The 20,004-nt window shown below is 56.7% G+C and overlaps 1 protein-coding gene across 2 annotated transcripts; it reads left to right on the forward strand.

Moving 5' to 3' along the window:
* The first annotated feature begins 8,505 nt into the window (after positions 1-8,505).
* On the forward strand, positions 8,506-14,935 carry GGT2 (gamma-glutamyltransferase 2). 2 transcript variants are annotated; one of them, XM_030815933.1, is made up of 7 exons: positions 8,506-8,606; positions 9,133-9,269; positions 13,363-13,550; positions 13,783-13,910; positions 14,012-14,124; positions 14,206-14,319; positions 14,623-14,935. In XM_030815933.1, exons 1-7 carry the CDS (start codon positions 8,549-8,551, stop codon positions 14,767-14,769), a joined length of 885 nt encoding a protein of 294 aa, XP_030671793.1. In that variant the 5' UTR covers positions 8,506-8,548; the 3' UTR covers positions 14,770-14,935. The 2 variants fall into 2 exon arrangements, with proteins under 2 accessions (XP_030671793.1, XP_030671794.1); XM_030815934.1 differs by lacking the exon at positions 8,506-8,606 and having other exon boundaries at positions 9,173-9,269; positions 13,341-13,550; positions 14,623-14,924.
* The last annotated feature ends 5,069 nt before the right edge of the window (positions 14,936-20,004 follow it).

Consider the following 20,004-nt stretch of genomic DNA (forward strand, 5'->3'; position numbering starts at 1 on the left):
CTCACAGTGGGGGGCCCCCCTCCAGCCCTGGGGAGGGTGCAGGCTCCATCACCCCTTTGCTCCCCCACCCCATTTTCTGCTGGGCACAGAAAGCTGGGGAACAGGGCCCATGAGCTCTGGGCCCTGGAGCAGAAACTTCAGGTGGGCTGAGGGCAGAGGGAAGGGCTGAATACCTAAAGACTTGCCCAGCAGATAAAACAGCAAACAACCCCCACTCCCATTTCAACGTCAGCACTTGCTGAGCTCAGAGCATTCCAGGGTGATTTTAGCGCAGCCTCACACCTGGGAGGGTTGTGCTGTTGTTATCCCCATTTTATGGAGGAAGAAACAGAGGCTCCGTGGGTCCAGAAATTCGCCCAGACTCCAACGCAGGGCCGACAACACTCAGCGGGCATCAGCAGAATGGCTGAGAGCCCCGGGCATCCAGTGAGAGGCCCCAATACCTAACTCACTGAGGCCCACCCTCCACCAGACAGAACCCCCCAAACCCAAAACATCCAGTGTGGGCTCTGACCCCAATGCAAACCCAGAGAAAGGCTGCCAAGACCAGACCCTGCTGCAGAGGAGGGCCTGGGCGCACACAGGATGAGGAGGCTCACCCCCAGCCCTGCCCCCTTCTTGTACCGAAAGTGTCAGGACTTGAACCCAGGGCTGACTCCACAGCCACACCTGGAAGCACTGGGCTGTCCCACCCCCAGGCTGGCTATATGGAGGCCCCACTGGGTCCTGAGGGCAGGTGGCTGTATCATCCCCTTAGGGAGGGGGAGGGGGTCAGTCACCCCTCAAAGTTGCACAGCTAGTGAATGGGGGTGAGATTCAAACCCAGGACTGTCGGGCTCCTACCAGCACCTAGAGAGCAGTGGGGAAGAGGGCCTAGGACCTCTGGCGAGGAGGCTCCCCACATCCATGGCGGCGCTAGACCCAGGCACGGAGGCTCGGTCACCTCTGAGGCTGCATACAGTGGTCCTGGTGCAGGACCCATGGCCACCTGGCCGCCCTCAGATCCAGTGCTGAGTGGCCATCTCTGCTGCCCCTGCCCTGACTCAACCCCTCTGCTCTCAGGGCTGTGCCCACTTCCAGATCCCTGCCCTGGGACCAGCACTGGTTGGGCACGCTGGGGATTCCTGCCAGAATTCTGGAAGCTTGGGCCCCATCAAGGCGGTCTCTTGCCCCTGAGACTCAGAAGACAGAGCCACAGGACCAGGGGAGCCTGCCCAGCCCGGAACCCCACCCCACCATGAGGCGGCTGCAGGCCTGGGGACACCGGGGCTGGGCAAGGAGTCCCCTTCCTCTGCCTCCTCTTGGGGCCAGGCTCTGACTCTCCACTGCTGCAGTAACAACTGCATGGGCTGCGTGTATGAGCTGCGTGTGGGGGCTGCGTGTATGGGCTGCGTGTATGAGCTGCATGTATGAGCTGTGTGTATAGGTTGTGTGTGGGGGCTGCGTGTATGAGCTGCATGTATGGGCTGCGTGTATAGGTTGTGTGTGGGGGCTGCGTGTATGAGCTGTGTGTATGAGCTGCGTGTATGAGCTGCGTGTGTGGGCTGCATGTATGGGCTGCGTGTATGAGCTGTGTGTATGAGCTGCGTGTATGGGCTGCGTGTATGAGCTGTGTGTATAGGTTGTGTGTGGGGGCTGCGTGTATGAGCTGCGTGTATGAGCTGCGTGTATGAGCTGTGTGTATGAGCTGCGTGTATGAGCTGCGTGTATGAGCTGTGTGTATAGGTTGTGTGTGTATGAGCTGCGTGTATGGGCTGCGTGTGGGGGCTGCGTGTCTGGGCTGCGTGTCTGCACCAGCCCCTGCCTGTGCCTCCATGTGTCTTTGCACGTGTGTGCATGTGCGCATGTTGGGGTAAGCAGAAACAACAGGACAGGAGAGGGAGGGAGACAGGGGAGATGCAGGCAGCAGAGGGTTGGGGTGACACAGAGACCGTGCTGGAAATGCACAGAGAGCAGGGGACGTGCCACAGCTGGGGGGAGAGGCCCTCGGAGAGAGGGATGACAGACAGGACAGAGGGGTCCCAGCCAGGAGCCAGCCCAGGTGGCAGAATCGGGAAAGCAGAGGCCTGAGGGAGAGAAAAGGAAACGGAGAGAGGAGAGAGGAGGAGGAGGGAAGCTGAGTCCAGACCGCAGCAGGGGGCCCAGAGAGTGGGGCAGACAGAAGGGTGCCAAGGCTGGGGGTCTTGGATGGGATGAGGAGGACAAAGCCAGCACATGGTGTGGGGGACAGGCAGCACCTTCTCCACCAGCCATCCCGAGTCAGCCCCACAGAAAAGCCCGGGGGGTCGGGAGCAGGTGGGGAAGCAAAGCGGGGCGGGGGCTCCCTCAGTCCCAGCCCCATCCTGACCTGGGGAGAGGACAGGCATGAGACCAGCCCGGGAAGGAGATGCTGGAGTCCCCCAAGGCTGCAAGTTCCTCACACTTAGCCCCAAACACCCCTTCTCTGCACCAGTTGGGGCTATGTGACCTTGGGCAGAGGATGCTGCCTCTCTGGGTCTCTGAGCCCCGGGAAGGTATTGAGCCTGGTGCCTGAGTGAAGGCTCAGCGAGGTGACACCTGGGTCCTGTTCAGGTGGGTCTGCTGGCAGCGCCCGAGGTGCTGGGCACGTGCCTCCTTTATCACCAGGGAGAGTGAAATAGGGCCCGAGGTACATAGTTGCTGTGACCTGAGCAGAGAGATGTGCAAACTGTAAAGTGTTGAGGACAACAGGTTGCTTATTTTAAGTGATATTCACAAAGATAAATTCAGGTTGGTGCCAGAGGGGAAGAGGGAGAGAGGTGCGTTGAGAAGAAATCTCTGAAGACCAGGGTTGGAGGGGCAGAGACAGCCTGGGGAAGGGGCAGGGCTGTGCTGGGTCCCTCCCAGGCTGCATGGAGGTCCCGCCAGAGCCAGGCTGGACCCCTGGGAGTCCCAGAAAGGCTTGAGCATCAGGGTGGGCCCTGCAGGTTTGCCTTGGAGACGTGGGCTCCAGGACCCCCCTCAGCCCCAGAATCCCCTCACAATGCCCCCACCTGATTCAGGGGCAGCTCTCAGGGACAGTGATGAGCCTAGTAAAGCTGAGAAGGGGCACTGGGTCTGGCAGTGTGGGGGTTGCCGGAGAGCTTGGCAGGTGTGGTGGCATGAGAGCCTGACTGGCCTGAAGTCAGGAGAAGATTTTTTTTCTGATACTGTTACATGATATTTTCTATATTTATGGGTACATGTGAGTGCTTGTTACATGCATAGTGTATAATGATCAAGGCAGGGTATTTGGGGTCTCCGTCACCTTGAATATTTTTCATTTCTGAGTGTTAGCACCATAGTCCTCTCTTTGTTACTTTGAAATATACAAAATACTGTTGCTAAGCATCGTCACCCTGGTCTGCTATCAAACATTAGAACTTCTCCTGTCTTGGCTGGGCATGGTGGCTCACGCCTGTCATCCCAGCACCTTGGAAGGCCGAGGTGGGTGGATCACCCGAGGTCAGGAGTTTGAAACCAGCCTGGCCAATATGGCACAACCCCATCTCTACTAAAAATACAAAACTTAGCCTGGTGTGCTGGCATGTGCCTGTAATCCCAGCCACTCGGGAGGCTGAGGCAGGAGAATCGCTTGAACCTGGGAGGCAGAGGTTGTAGTGAACTGAGATCATGCCAGTGCACTCCAGTCTGGGAGACAGAGCAAGACTCCATCTCAAAAACAAACAAAAAAGCAAAACAAACAAACAAACACTTCTGTCTAACTGCAAGGTGGAAGGAATCATGTGCTGGGTGTCAGACCTTCCGGGATGTATGTGCAGCTTCTAGGAATTGAAACCACCAGCTCTTGGAAACTTGTGCCAGGCTTCAGGGTGGAAGAGGCAGTTCTAGAGCCGCTGCCGCCAAGCCTGGGAGTAGCCAAATGGCCCCATCATCTCTGGCAAGAGCAAGAAAGTACCTGGGGGCAGAGGCCATAGTTGTACCTTTCTGGGCAAAGGGTCAGTGTCTGTAGTGTCCATATGGGCAGTGAGGCTCAGCGGGGAAGCAGGCCCAGGGGTCTGTCAGAACTGGAAGGCAAAACCCCTTTAGGCTAGGTGCACCTATACCCAGCATGTTGGGAGGCTGAGGTGGGAGGATTGCTGAGGCCAGAGTTTGAGACCAGTCTTGGCAACATAGTGAGACGCCTGTCTCTACAAAAAACAAAAATAAAAAATTAGGCTGAGAGTGGTGGCTCACACCTGTAATCCCAGAACTTTGAGAGGCTGAGGAGGATGTTAGGAGTTCAAGACCAGCCTGACCAACCTGGTGAAACCCCGTCTCTACTAAAAATACAAAAATTAGCAAGGCATGGTGGTGCATGCCTGTAATCCCAGCTACTTGGGAGGCTGAGACAGGAGAATTGCTTGAACTCGGGAGGTGGAGGTTGGAGTGAGCCAAGATTGTGCCATTGTACTCCAGCCTGGGCAACAAGAGTGAAACTCCATCTCAAAAAATAAAAGCCATGTGTGGTGGGGTATGTCTGTAGTCTCAGCTACTTCAGAGGCTGAGGTGGGAGGATCGCTTGAGTCTGAGAAGCCAAGGCTGCAGTGAGCCGTGATTGCACCACTGCACCCAGCTGGGACAACAGAGTGAGACCCTGTCTCAAAACAGACAACAAACAAAAACCCGTATAGTTGGATGGAGAAACTGAGGCTGGGAGAGGGGACAGGATGGAGGTTAAGGCTCAGTCTTGCCTCTCTGGGGCAGTAGAAAAGAGGAAGGGAGCCCTTTCTTGGGGCTGGCTGTGTCTTGAGCGTGGCCTGTGCTTGACCTGGGTCAGGGCGGGACCTGCTCTTGCTTTGGCACATTCTGGTGGAGCCCATGAGTCTTACAGGATAAGGCTTTGTGGTCAGCGAGATGGGAGGGGGTCTGGCCTGGCACAGGATTTTAGACATGCAGGCACCTGCACAGACAGACACTTCATCCTGGGACAGCAAAACCCAGCCACATGCTACTGCTTCCCCTCCTGTGCCCTCCTCAGGCATCCCTGGTCCATGTACACTCCTACCTGCTGAGCCTCTCCTAAAAAAAAAAATTAAACATCCCCTCCTAAAAAAAAAGATTAAAATTAAAAATTAAATAAATAAATAAAATAAAAATCCCCTTCTGCTGGGTGTGGTGGTTCACACCTGTAATTTCAGCTACTCAGGAGGCTGAGGTGGGAGGATTGCTTGAGTCCAGGAGTTCGAGATCAGGCTGGGCAAGATGGCAGGACCCCATCTCAAAAAAGGAAATAAAAATCTTTCCTCCTAAGCCTCATTGCCCCATCTGTAAAATGAGTCAGGGAATGTGCCTGGGATGCCGCCTGTGAGAGATTCCAATGTCCCCCACTCAGGGTCACCAACTGTGGCTCTCTCTCCCCAGGGGGGCTGTCAGTGGCGGTGCCCGGGGAGATCCGAGGCTATGAGCTGGCACACCAGCGGCATGGGCGGCTGCCCTGGGCTCGCCTCTTCCAGCCCAGCATCCAGCTGGCCCACCAGGGCTTCCCCGTGGGCAAGGGCTTGGCAGCAGCCCTGGAAAACAAGCGGATCGTCATTGAGCAGCAGCCTGTCTTGTGGTATGTCTGTGGGTGCAGCCCCCTGACACAGGCAGTGCAGGCACATCCCAAGGACCTTGCAGGCCGTAGCAGCAGTGGAGCGGCCCTCTGCCTTCAGGACCCTGCGCTGATAATGGGATGAGGAGATACAGACCCTTCCCACCACGTGTGGGGACACATTCTGAGTGTGGGGTCCCAGTGGCCACTATGGCTGGCCGTGTGTCCTGAGTGGCAAGGGACACTAGGAGGCTCCCGGAAGGGACACTAGGAGGATGAGCGCTGAGTGATGGGGCCACCCACCTGTGACAGGTGCTGCCCCTGTTCTGCTCCGTTCTCCTATGTGGATGGGTGTGGGGGGTGGTCTAGCTGAGTCCACCCCACCTGCTGCTTCACGTGAGCCCCCTCTGCCCCAGTGAGGTGTTCTGCCGGGATGGAAAGGTGCTTCGGGAGGGGGAGAGACTGACCCTGCCGCGGCTGGCTGACACCTACGAGACGCTGGCCATCGAGGGTGCCCAGGCCTTCTACAACGGCAGCCTCACGGCCCAGATTGTGAAGGACATCCAGGCGGCCGGTGAGTGGGTAACCTCAGGGGCCTGGGTGAGAAACCCTGCAGTAGAAACCCTGAGCTGTGGCCCAGAGCTCTGGGGTCCTCCTGTCCTGCCTGAGCCTGCAGGAAGTTCCTGGTGGAGGCGGGTCAGTGACTGGCCATGTGGGTCCACAGCTCCTGCTTATGTCAAAACTGAGAGAGGCCCTGCAGTCCAGGAGAGCAAGTCCCTGGTGGGGTAAATGCAGGTGCAGGCAAGAGCCAGGGCTAAGGAAGCACTAGAATACAGCCTGAAGATCCAGGAGGACTTCTTGGAGGAGGTGGCAGCTGGGCTGCAGATAACTTTGTTAGGCAGAGAGAGGAAGGGATTCCTAGCAGAGGAACAGCTGGGCTAAGGCCCAGGTAGAGAGGGCTTTGATTCACCAAGAGGGTTACAAGGGATGAGGGTCGCCTTGAGAGAGGCATGGGGAAGGGGTTTTGTGAGGCAGGGGCCTGGAGCTTGGCTGTGGCTTTCTTCAGGTAATTTTTGTCGCTGTTTCATGGAGGAGGATGATTAGCGTGTTGACCTTTACCACTGAGGCTGGAAATTGGCATGGCAATACCCCGTCTGTCTGGAGCTGACTCGAGGAGAATTAAGAGCCTCCCTCCCTCCCTCTATCCATTCATCATGAGGAGAAGAGGCCAAGCGGCAGGGACACCGGCAGGAATTCTCTACTTAGAAAAGACCCTCTGAGGGCCGGGCGTGGTGGCTCATGCCTGTAATCCCAGCACTTTGGGAGGCCGAGGCGGGCGGATCACGAGGTCAGGAGATCAAGACCATCCTGGCTAACACGGTGAAATCCCGTCTCTACTAAAAATACAAAAAAAAAAAAAAATTAGCCGGGTGTAGTGGCGGGCGCCTGTAGTCCCAGCTACTTGGGAGGCTGAGGCAGGAGAATGGCGTGAACCTGGGAGGCGGAGCTTGCAGTGAGCCGAGATTGCGCCACTGCACTCCAGCCTGGGCGAGACAGAGCCAGACTCCGTCTCAAAAAAAAAAAAAAAAAAAAAAAAAAGGCCCTCTGAACCAGGCACAGTGGCTCACGTCTGTAATCCCAGCACTTTGGGAGGCCGAGGCGGGTGGATCACCTGAGGTCAGGAGTTCAAGACCAGCCTGGCCAACATGGTGAAACCCTGTCTCTACTAAAGATACAAAATTAGTCATGGTGGGTTGTGCCTGTAATCCCAGCTACTTGGGAGGCTGTGGCAGGAGAATCGCTAGAACCTGGGAGACTGAGGGTGCAGTGAGCCGAGATTGCACCACTGCACTCCACAGGGCGAGACTCCATCTCAAAAAAAAAAAAGGCCATCTGAGGCCAAGCTTGGTGTCTCATGCCTGTAATCCCAACACTTTGGGAGGCTAAGGTAGAAGTTGAGGCCAGGGGGTCCAAGACAAGCCTGGGCAACATAGTGAGTCTACAAAAAAAAATATTGAGAATCTACATAAATATAGTGGGGGTGGGGAACAAGAACACATTAAAAATTCAAAGCACAGTGAAAAGAAATATAGCAAAACACGACTGGGCGTGGTGGCTCACTCCTCTAATCCCAGCACTTTGGGAGGCCAAGGCAGGCGGATCACGAGGTCAGGAGATCGAGACCATCCTAGCTAACACAGTGAAACCTGTCTCTACTAAAAATATAAAAAAATTATCCAGGTGTGGTGGCGGGTGCCTGTAGTCCCAGCTACTCGGGAGGCTGAGGCAGCAGAATGGCATGAACCTGGGAGGCGGAGCTTGCAGTGAGCCGAGATTGCGCCACTGCACTCCAGCCTGGGCGATAGAGCGAGACTCTGTCTCAAAAAAAAAAAAAAGAAATATCGCAAAACCCAACAAAAAAATTAAAATTTGCTGGGTGTGGTGGCGCCTTTAGTCTCAGCTACTGGGGAGGATCTGCTGGAGGATCACTTGAGCCCAGGAGTTCAAGGCTGTAATTAAGCCACTGCACTCCAGCCTGGTTGACAGAGCAAGATCCTATCTCTAAAGAAAAAAAAAGGAAAACACTCTCTGGCCACAGATGAGAGAGGGCAGACAGGAAGCCGGTAAGCCAAGCAGGCAGAGGGCAGGTGGCCCCAGCCCGGCTGTGAGGTGGTGAGCAGTGTCAGGGAGACAGGAGTCCAGGAGCGGGTGAGAGTTCCCAAGGAGGTGAGGTTGCCTGTGGCCCCCTCCCAGGGCACAGTCCCACCCCTCCAGTAGTGCACTCTATCCTCCCTGGTAGGTACAGGCTTTTCCCCACCACCATGGTGCAGCCATGCCTGCCCCTAACACCACTGGTGCAGCTCCATCCTCCACGCGATGGTGCAGCCCCATCCCAGTGCCCATTCGAGCTGCTGTCCCATTGCAGGGGGCATTGTGACAGCTGAGGATCTGAGCAACTACTGTGCTGAGCTGGTCGAGCACCCGCTGAACATCAGCCTGGGAGACGCGGTGCTGTACATGCCCAGTGCGCCGCTCAGCGGGCCCGTGCTGGCCCTCATCCTCAACATCCTCAAAGGTGAGTGGTCGCACCACAGCCCTGCGGTGGGGCCTATGACACTGCTTCTCTCTCCCCATGCCCCACCCCTGCTGCATCTCTGCTCGCCCCCCATGCCATGTCTTTCCATCACTGAGCTCCGGAGGAAGGGTCCCTGTGTCAGAGCTCACCATGTCCTGAAGGAGGCAGTGCAGAGCGACAGGGCTGAAGTGGGCAATGCTGAAGGGTTGGAGGAGGAACAGGAGTCATCAGGAGGGAGAGAGGTGCAGGAGCTCAGGGCTGCAGGGCCTGGTCCAGAGGGCACCCCTGGTCCAGTGGGTGGCCCTGCCACTTGGTCATTGCATGGCCAGAGCTGATGCGTGATGCGAGGTCCAGGCTCGGGAGCCCTCACCTTACTTCACTCTCACCACAGCCTTCTGAAGCAGCTGCTGCTATTGGTTATTAAACGCTCCTTGAGGTGGGCAAAGTAGCTCAGGCAGGTGTTAACCCTCTGAGCCCCTCAGAGCCTCTGGGGCCCAGCAACGTGCACCTGGCTCTGATCAACCAGGGTACAACTTCTCCCGGGCAAGCATGGAGACCCCTGAGCAGAAGGGCCTGACGTACCACCGCATCGTAGAGGCTTTCCGGTTTGCCTACGCCAAGAGGACCCTGCTTGGGGACCCCAAGTTTGTGGATGTGACTGAGGTAAGGGGCAGGGGCTGGCCCACTGTGGGTGTGGGGCCTGCTGTAGAGGCATCAGGTGGGCTCCCCAGGGCGGCTACAGCCTCACATATGCTTTATGAATCCATTCCTGCCACAAACTTTGATTGCGGGCCTACTGTGTGCTCGGATGGACTGGTGGGTGACCCCCAGTCTTGGCTTCTGCCCCACAGAACTGACAGTGTGGGGAATTAGTGGCCACCCTCCTACCTCAGGTCCTTTGTACATGCTGTGGTTCTCGAGTGCTCAGTGCTGAGATGAGGAACGCATGGGGGCATTGCAGCCCTCGGGCATGGTGAGACGGACGGGTGAAAGGGAGAGGGCCAGGTGAACAGAGACCTCGGCCACCCACTCCCTGTCACTCCAAACTAACGCTTCCCAGATGCCACCCTCAGCCTTGCACCGCCTGATCCACTCACTCAGTAGTTGCCTCAGCTCCATGCTGGGTCCCTATGAGACCCTGTCATATCCCTTCCCGCTGGGGATCCTCACATCCCTCCTTACCTACTTGGGTCCTTGGCATTCCTGGGCAGATCTGCAGACCCCCCCACACTGACCAGTGACCTCCCAGGAGGGACGTCAGCTGCCCGGGTGGTGTCTTCTCTTTCCCCGTGAGCATTCTGCACCTCTGACTCCCGCTGCAGTCAGTGACCTGGTGTCTTGTCTGTCTGAGGGGACAGGGCCACTACAGCATGTCCCTCTGCCCTCCCTTTTGGCTAAGGCCAGCTCCTTCATCCACTCGCTGGCTCAGGGTGCTGTTCCTACAATGCTCCTTTCTGCCTCTGACCATTTACTTCTTTATCAGGGATTATTCCCCAAAGAAAGGCAGCTGTTGTTGCTCTAGAAACTTCCATCTGCTGCCTCCTTCTGTCCTTTGTTCCTCTTACAGCAAACATGACTGGGCTATGTCCTCTCTCCCATCAGAGTATCCCCTCCTCTGCTCTATCCCCATGCCACCAGATCGCCATGTCCAGCCTCAGTTTCCCCATCAGGCCCCACTCAGCAGCATCTCATACAGGTCACCACACTCCTCAAGTTTTCAGTTTGCAGCCGGGCGCGGTGGCTCATGCCTGTAATCCCAGCACTTTGGGAGGCCGAGGTGGGCAGATCACGAGGTCAGGAGATCGAGACCATACTGGCTAACGGTGAAACCCCGTGTCTACTAAAAATACAAAAAAATTAGCTGGGCATCGCAGCGTGCGCCTGTAGTCCCAGCTGCTGGAGAGGCTGAGGCAGGAGAATGGCGTGAACCCGGGAGGCGGAGCGTGCAGTGAGCCGAGATCGCCCCACTGCACTCCAGCCTGGGTGACAGAGCGAGACTCCATCTCAAAAAAATGTTTCCATTTTGCAAATTTTCACACCTTCAAAAATGTAAAAAAACCCCAAAACTGCCCAAGCGTCAATGTTACCTTTCCCTGGAGTCTGTAGTGTGGACGTTTCTGCCGGATTTCCTAACTATATCCATCTCCACCCATGTCTATTGGGATTCATGTTTTTCTGAGGGATTCCACAGTAGGTTACTGATGTCACACCTCAGGGTGTGTCTCAAAAGTGAGACTTGAACATAGCACAGCAGGATGTTGGGGTGACACAACCTGCTGTCCCTTCTCTTTACCTATAGTAGGCTCCCTTGGCTGTTTTGTTTTTGTTTGGATAGAGTCTCTGTCATCCAGGTTGGAGTGCAATGGTGTGATCTTGGCTCACTGCAGCCTCAACCTCCAGGGCTCAAGCAGTCCTCCCACTTCAGCCCCCTGAGCAGCTGGGACCAGAGGCACGTGCCACCAAACCTGGATAATTTTTGTATTTTTTTTTACAGACAGGGTCTTGCCATGACTAGTCTTGCCCAGACTGGTCTCAAACTCCTGGGATCAAACTATCCTCCCACCTCAGCCTCCCAAAGCACTGGGATTACAGGTGTGTTTTTTTTTTTTTTTTCAGACGGAGTCTCGCTCTGTCGCCCAGGCTGGAGTGCAGTGGCGCGATCTCGGCTCCCTGCAAGCTCCACCTCCTGGGTTCACGCCATTCTCCTGCCTCAGCCTCCCAAGTAGCTGGGACTACAGGGGCCCACCACTGAGCCCAGCTAATTTTTTGTATTTTTAGTAGAGACGGGGTTTCACCGTGATCTCGATCTCCTGACCTCGTGATCCGCCCACCTTGGCCTCCCAAAGTGCTGGGATTACAGGCGTGCGCCATCCCGCCCGGCCTGTTTTGTTGATTTTTAAAGCCCGGGGCAGTACTCTTGGAAAATGTCCTACGTCCTGGATTTGCCTTTCTGTTTCCTTGAGGGTAGATTCAGACAGAACACCTTTCCCTGGGATTGGTCAACTAATCCGTGGGGTGTTGCTGAAACTCTCTCTTTTTTTTTTTTTTTTTTGAGACTGAGTCTCACTCTGTCCCCCAGGCTGTCCCCCAGGCTGCAGTGCAGTGGCGTGATCTTGGCTCACTGCAAGCTCCGCCTCCCAGGTTCAGGCCATTCTCCTGCCTCAGCCCCCCAAGTAGCTGGGACTATAGGCGCCCACCACCGCGCCCGGCAAATTTTTGGTATTTTTAGTAGAAACGGGGTTTCACCATGTTAGCCAGGATGGTCTCGATCACGTGATCCGCCCGCCTCGGCCTCCCAAGGTGTTGGGATTACAGGCGTGAGCCACCGCGCCCAGGGTTGAAACTCTCTTGAGGCATTTTCTTCGGCCTTCGGGTCCATCCTCTCTGTCTCCTCCTTAACCTCCTCATCTCCTCCTCGCCACTGCCTTGGGGACCTTGGCCAGGCTCATGGCATCCAGCAGCCACTCAATGTCAATACCTCCATGTTCATCTCTCAGCCCGCCCTTGCCTGTGAACCCATGCTTTTTTTTTTTTTTTTAAATAAGTGCACCCATGCTCTTCAGATCTGATGAAGTATCCAAAATCAAGCTCCTGACCATCCCCAAACCTGCCCCTTCTGCAGGGTTTACTTCCCTAGTCAGCGCCATCCTTGATTCTTCTCTTTCTGCCACCCAGGCCATCATCTCTCGCCTGGTTGAGACCCACAGCCTCCCCTTTGGGCTTTATCCTTATCCCCGTCATAGCTGCCAGAGGGACCCTGTGAAAACACTCCCCAGCCTTCTCATTCCTCTGCTCTAAGCCTGCATGGCACAGAGCAAAAACCAGTTGTTATGGGACCTAGGAGGTCCTATGGGATGGGCCCCAGCCTGCATCTTCATCCTCTTCTCCCCCCCTACCCCATTCACTCTCTGCCTATCGCTCACCAGCATATACCACCTGCCTCAGGGCCTTTGCACTGACCATTTAGGCCGCATTCCAGGCTCTTTTCACACGTTGCCTCTTCCGAGAAGCCCTCCCTGACCACTCTGACCATACCTCTTGCCTCTTGATTCCCCTTACCTGGCTTGTGGTTTCAGCATTTTCCCTGTGTGTGTCTGTTTTTCTTGGCATGAGGGCAGGACCTAAGTGTCTGTTCCCTGTTGATTCCCCAGTGCCAGGCATGCAGTGCAAACTCTAGAAATATATATATATATATATATATTTTGAGACGGAGTCTTGCTCTGTCGCCCAGGCTACAGTGAGGTGGCACGATCTCGGCTCACTGCAAGCTCCGCCTCCCAAGTTCATGCCATTCTCCTGCCTCAGCCTCCCGAGGGACTACAGGCGCACACCACCATGCCTGGCTAATTTTTTGTGTTTTTAGTAGAGACGGGGTTTCACCGTGTTAGCCAGGATGGTCTTGACCTCTTGACCTTGTGACTCCACCTCCCAACGTGCTGGGATTACAGGCTTGAGCCACCGCACCCAGCCTTCTAGAAATATTTTTTGCATGAAGGAATGAGTGATTGAATGCAGCAAGGGTCTGGAGGCTGAGGACCAGGCAGACAGACATTCAGAGTTGCTGGAACGCGACAGAGACAGGGAGTCAGACTGGTCATGCAAGGTCCTGGGCCTGCCCTTGGGCCCTGGGGAGCCACGGAAGGCTGTGGGTGCTGGAGGATTGTGGTCAGAGCCACAGTCAGGGGCCTTCTGAGACCTGTGCCCCCTCCCCACCCTCCCTCCCCACCTCCTCAGGCCAGCTCTGGGGTCTCAGCAGGTGGTCCGCAACATGACCTCCGAGTTCTTCGCTGCCCAGCTCCGGGCCCAGATCTCTGATGACACCACTCACCCGATCTCCTACTACAAGCCCGAGTTCTACACGCCGGATGACGGGGGCACTGCTCACCTGTCTGTTGTCGCAGAGGACGGCAGTGCTGTGTCCGCCACCAGCACCATCAACCTCTAGTAGGGGCTGCTGGGCCACCTGGGTGGGGCAGGGCCAGGGGCGGGTGGCCCAGGGACTGCCCGCTTATCCAGTAAGGTGGCTCCATCACCTCTTTTCCTGGTGGGAAACTGAGGCCCGACCTTGGTAGCTTGTCCTGGGCCTCTCAAGGAGTATGTTTGAGCTTCAGTGGGTGGATAGGGACCAGGCTGGGCCAGGCGAGGTTGGGCACTGTCTGACCTGGCTGGGCAGTAGCTTTGGCTCCAAGGTCCACTCCCCGGTCAGCGGGATCCTGTTCAATAATGAAATGGATGACTTCAGCTCTCCCAGCATCACCAACGAGTTTGGGGTGCCCCCCTCACCTGCCAATTTCATCCAGCCAGGTATGGGGTGGAGGTCCGGGGGTGGGGGACTGGGGTAGAGAGGGGCAGGTGTCCTGGGCAGGCAGCTGGCGGGCATCCCTGTCTTCTCCCATCGGCCGCGGGGAAGCAGCCGCTCTCGTCCATGTGCCCGGCGATCATGGTGGGCCAGGACGGCCAGGTCCGGATGGTGGTGGGAGCTGCTGGGGGCACACAGATCACCACGGCCACTGCACTGGTATGTGTCACGCCTTTTCTCCCTGGCCCTGCCCACCCTGCACAGCCCCCAGGCCATGCTGATCACACTCCCATGCCCCAGGCCATCATCTACAACCTCTGGTTCGGCTATGACGTGAAGCAGGCCGTGGAGGAGCCCCGGCTGCACAACCAGCTTCTGCCCAACATCAGGACAGTGGAGAGAAATATTGACCAGGTGGGCCGGGGGTTGGAGAAACTGAGTTATGGTGTGGGGCCCAGGGCATCCTGGGCTGGAGGCCTGGATCATCACGGAGTGGACAATGGTTGGTGTCCACTCTCTAGCGCCTGGGCCATCTGGAGCCCCTGTGCCGTGAGGGCCAAACCCCCTGCTCCAGTGAGACCCAGCAGGCCCCAACCTGCTCTTCCTGATGACCTGGCCCGAAATGGCACCACCTAGGCTGAGGTCTGTGACCACACAGGCGTGGTTCAGATGGCATCTGGAGCCCTGCTCAGGCTTCCCCTCTCCTCCCACCCCCAGGCAGTGACTGCAGCCCTGGAGACTCGGCACCATCACACCCAGATCGCGTCCACCTTCATCGCTGTGGTGCAAGCCATCGTCCGCACGGCTGGTGGCTGGGCAGCTGCCTCGGACTCCAGGAAAGGCGGGGAGCCTGCCGGCTACTGAGTGCTGCAGGAGGACAAGGCTGACAAGCAATCCAGGGTCAAGATACTCACCAGGACCAGGAAGAGGACTTTGGGGGACGGGCTTTCCCTGTGAGCAGCAGAGCAGCACAATAAATGAGGGCACTGTGCCAGGCTCCAGGCGGCCTCCCTGGCCTGGCTCCCCACTCTCTGGGCCTCAGTGTATTGTGTGTGAAATGGAGCCATCTGGCTGGGGAGGAATGGAGAGGTGGGATTCGGAGATCTTCATAATGCGGGCACTGGAACTAGCCTCAGCATCTTTAGCATGGGGAAAGCCAGGCACGTGGCTGGGGGCCAGGGGAAGGTTCACACCAAGCCCTGCCCCTTCCCACCCTGATTCCTCAGACTTTGGGGCCAGGCCCTCCCTTACTGGGGCTGGGCAGTGACACTACCTAGGACCAGCCACCAGGGGGTGCTGCGACCCTGGCGCTTTCTTAGGCAGAGGGTGGCCAGCTGATGCTGGGAACCCGGGTGCCTTCTCAGACCCTTAGGCGTCCAGCTCACCCTGCCAATGACACGGGAGGTGAAGCTGAGGTCCGAGGAATGGGGACTGGGCAACAGGCTGGAGGAAAACATCTTGGTCAGAGCCACGCCCCTGGGGGGTTTCCAAATGCAAGCCCAGAGTGAAACACAAGCTTGTGATCCTCTCCAGAGGGAGGCCTGGTTCTCAGGGAACAGCAAACGGGAAGATGTCCCCAGATCCCAGGGATCAGGGGTTAGACCAGCCGGGGACACAGCCCAGAGGGAGTGGGTCCGGAAGGAAACAGCTAGACACAGCAGCCTTCACCATCGGCAGCCCCTCCAGGCCTCCCTCAGGGTCGGCTCCCTCCTCTGTGCACAGTTCCAACACCTGGGGCAGGGTTCTGGGAAGGGCTGGTGGGGGGCGGTGATCACAGCCCAGCACCTGGATATCACCAGGGGCACTGGGGCCAGGGCCCAGGTGAGGCCAGGTCGGGGCTATCCTTCAGGAGCCCCGAAAACCTGGTGATTCCAAACGGCCCACAGACAAACAGGGTTTTATGCCTGCAGAGTCAAGTACCACCGGGTCTGAGCCCTGGAGGGCTGTGTCTCTGGGGCTCTGCAGGGGTGAGATGGAGGTGGGCTCAACTGGTGTACAAGTCACTCCTCAATCCTTATTTATTTAATTTTTTAAAAAAAATTTAAACCAATAGAGATGGGGTCTCACTATGTTGACCAGGCTGGTCTTAACTCCTGACTTCAAGCAGTCCCCCCATCTCAGTCTCCCAAAGTGCTAGGATTACAGGGGTGAGCCACTGCACCCGGCCTCAATCCTTATTTTGGCCCGAGAGGAAAGGCCGTGGCCCCATTTGCAGGGGAGAAGACCAAGGTCGGAAGGGCAGGCCTTGCTCTGGGTGGCACAGCAGCAAGAGAAGTGGGACCTGGCCACGAGGCTTCCTCGACCCAACACGCTGGTGGGGTACACCCTGGTTCTCCAGGTCCCATGGGGCTCAGCCCAGGGCTACCTTGGGGGGTGGAGGACTTAAATCCTCTCCTTCATTCTCATCACCCCTTCTCCCATCATTTCCTGAGGAAGGACATTCAGGGACCTGAAGGGGTGGCCTGCCCCTCCACACTTGTGGGTGTTTCTCGTCAGGTGGGACAAGAGATTGAGAAAAGAAAGAGACAGAGACAAAATATAGAGAAAGAAAAGTAGGCCCAGGGGACCTGCACTCAGCATACAGAGGACCCAGGCTGGCACCAGTCTCTGAGTTCCCTCAGTATTTATCGATCATTATCTCTACCATCTTGGAGAGGGGGATGTGGCAGCACAATAGGGTAATAGTGGGGAGTGGGTCAGCAGGAAAACATGTGAACAAATGTCTCTGTGTCATAAACAAGGTTAAGAAGAAGGTGCTGGCCGGGCGTGGTGGCTCACGCTTGTAATCCCAGCACTTTAGGAGGCCGAGGTGGGCGGATCACGAGGTCAGGAGATCGAGACCACGGTGAAACCCCGTCTCTACTAAAAATACAAAAAAATTAGCCGGGCGTGGTGGCGGGCGCCTGTAGTCCCAGCTACTCGGAGAGGCTGAGGCATGAGAATGGCATGAACCGGGGAGGCGGAGCTTGCAGTGAGCCGAGATCGCGCCACTGCACTCCAGCCTGGGTGACAGAGCGAGACTCCATCTCAAAAAAAAAAAAAAAAAAAGAAGAAGGTGCTGTGCTTTGATATGCACATACATAAACATCTCAATGCATTAAAGAGCAGTATTGCCAGCAGCATGTCTCACCTCCAGCCCTAAGGCGGTTTTCTCCTATCTCAGTAGATGGAATATACAATCAGGTTTTACACGGAGACATTCCATTGCCCAGGGACGAGCAGGAGACAGATGCCTTCCTCTTATCTCAACTGCAAAGAGGCCTTCGTCTTTTACTAATCCTCCTCAGCACAGACCCTTTATGGGTGTCAGGCTGGGGGACGGTCAGGTCTTTCCCTTCCCACGAGGCCATATTTCAGGCTATCACATGGGGAGAAACCTCGGACAATACCTGGTTTTCCTAGGCAGAGGTCCCTGTGGCCTTCTGCAGTGTTTTGTGTCCCTGCATACTTGAGATTAGGGAGTGGTGATGACTTTTAACAAGCATTCTGCCTTCAAGCATTTGTTTAACAAAGCACATCCTGCATAGCCCTTAATCCATTAAACCTTGAGTTGACACAGCACATGTTTCTGTGAGCACAGCGTTAGGGCTAGGGTTACAGATTAACAGCATCTCAAGGCAAAAGAATTTTTCTTAGTACAGAACAAAATGGAGTCTCTTATGTCTACTTTCTACATAGATAGAGTAACAGTCTGATCTCTCTTTCTTTTCCCCACAGGGACCTTCCTGGCTGTGCCTCGGGTCAGGACCAGAATGACACACATTCCTTTCCCTGGGCCTTTGCTGGGGGGTGGGGGGGGTCCCTGCACCCTGGCCTCTGCCTGACCAGGATGGTGGGGAGAGGAACGGGATGTCCCCCACGCTGCTGTCTCCACTGTTCCAGCTGCCCAGATCTCTGGGCTTCCAGGACTGCAGCGGGTGGGTGGCTGGGCTGGCCTGAGCCCAGGAATGCACTTCAGCTCCTGATTGAGCAATGTCACTGAGGCTTGGGAGTCAGGTGGGGGTGGGAGGAGGCGTCCACCCCCCGCCCCCCAAAAGTGAGAGGCAGTCGTGGGAACAGCCTGCCTCTAAACAACCACTCCAGTCCAGGCTGACCAGGGGCTCTGGCTGGACACAGGAGCCTGGCAGGCTGTGTGGCCTGTAAGGACACAGTCTGTCTCTGTGCCTCAGTTTCTCTGCTGCCTAGATGGGGGGGCCTGGACTCCAGGTGTAGACATCTGGAGCAGGCAGTGTTCAGCTGGGGAGGAAGCGTGGAGGACTGTGGGGGCCACATGGGAAGGATTCCAGCTCACATCACCTGCACCGCTGCTGAGCCTAGTCAACAGAGCCCCTCAGTGGGTCCTCACTCTCCTGGCTACCTCCCATTTAGGCACCCTGAGGCCTGGGGAGAACAGAGCCAGGCCAGTGTCCCCAGAGAGGCTGCGCTGCCAGCACAGTAATAGTGGATTTGGATTCAGGGAAGCAGACCTGCAGCCAAGGTGGGAAAGAGCTGCAGGCAGGGTGGGCCCACACATGGCACAGCCCCCTTCCCTGGAGGTCCATGCTGCATTTCCAGGACAGCAAGTCGCAGGGATGGATGGTGCCGGGTACCAAGGGCTAGAGGCATGGTCTGTCTGCATTCCCCACATGGGCGTCTTGTAGTCACCAGCATGTGATGCTATCAAGTCCCCCTGTCCTCTGTGCAGACTGGGAAGCCCTTGGTCACCCTGGGAGGGTTGGGAGACCCAGGCCAGGCTGCAGAAGCATAAGGACTTGAACCCGGGTCCTGAGTGGCACCACCTTGGGTCCTCCCCGCCATCTGTGTTCAGCTCCACCTTGATGCTGACTAGGCTGGGCCATGCAGAGAGGGTTAGGGGATAGAGGTGGGAGCTGGGGAGCGGGACTCCACTCTGGGAGCGGGGCAGCCTTGCCGGATCCAGGGGAGAGAGTTGAGCGGTCCCAGCTCTGCTTTCCCAGAGCTGCCGGGAACCCGGGTAATGGTGTGGAGGTTCTTGGGAGCCCTGCCCCTACCTGGCAACCGCAGTGCAGCAGGCACCAAATTCTGCACATTGGGACAGTGTGACCCTGGGTTCTGGCGGGCGGTAGGTGGGGCTTTGGGACCTACCGGCAGTGAGGGAGTTAACACAGCAGCTGACTCCTCTAGGCAAGGAAAACTCCCCTCAGAGGCTTTGCTGCCTGGCCTCCTGCCGGGAACAAGCAGGAGCTAAAAACTAGAAGTTGAGGCATGAGTTTGGACACTCTGTGGTGTGCATCTGGGGAGGGCAGCAGCGCGCCACAGCTGCCAGCCACCAGCCGTCTGTCCATTCACCCATCTGTCCATCTGGCAGCCTGCTGTTCAGACCTGTCTGTCTGTCCGCCCATCTATAAGCCCATCTCTGTCCCATTGTCTATCTGACTATCTTTCTCTTACCGTCCTCTCCGTCCAGCTATCTGGCCTGTCTGTTGATCCATCTTCATGTCTGTCTGTGGCCCCACCTGTTTGTCCATCTGTCCAATTACTTGTGAGTCTATCTATGCTTCTTCTTGTCCACTCATCTGCCCACCCATCTGTCCCTCTGTCTGCCCACCGGCCTCCCCTCTCCTCCTGGGCTGCAGAGCCATGGCCCGGGACTGCGGAGCCACGGTTGGCCTGGTCCTGCTGGGGCTGGGGCTAGCGCTGGCTGTCATTGTGCTGGCTGTGGTCCTCTCTCGACACCAGGCCCCTTGTGGCTCCCAGGCCTTTGCCCAGGCTGCTGTTGCCGCCGACTCCAAGGTCTGCTCAAATATTGTACGGTGAGTGAGATGTGGGAGGAAGCCGGGTGGCCCTTGGCAGCCAGCCCCTCCTGGAGAAGGCGTTGTGTGTGAGAGAGTGTGTGTGTGAGCGTGTGTGTGTGTGTGTGTGATTATGTGTGAGTGTGAGTGTGTGGGTATATGTGTGAGTGTGAGTGTGTGGGGGTGTGTGTGTGTGATTGTGTTTGGGTGTGTGTATGTGTGAGTTTGTGGAGGTGTGTGAGAGTATATGTGAGTGTGAGTGTGTGGGGAGTGTGGGTGGGTGTGAATGTGTGTGATTGTGTTTCGGTGTGTGAGGGTGTGTGTGACTGTGAATGTGTGAGTGTGAGTG

The sequence above is a fragment of the Nomascus leucogenys genome, chromosome 7b (genome assembly GCF_006542625.1).
Source record: "Nomascus leucogenys isolate Asia chromosome 7b, Asia_NLE_v1, whole genome shotgun sequence".
Classification (NCBI taxonomy): Eukaryota; Metazoa; Chordata; class Mammalia; order Primates; family Hylobatidae; genus Nomascus; species Nomascus leucogenys.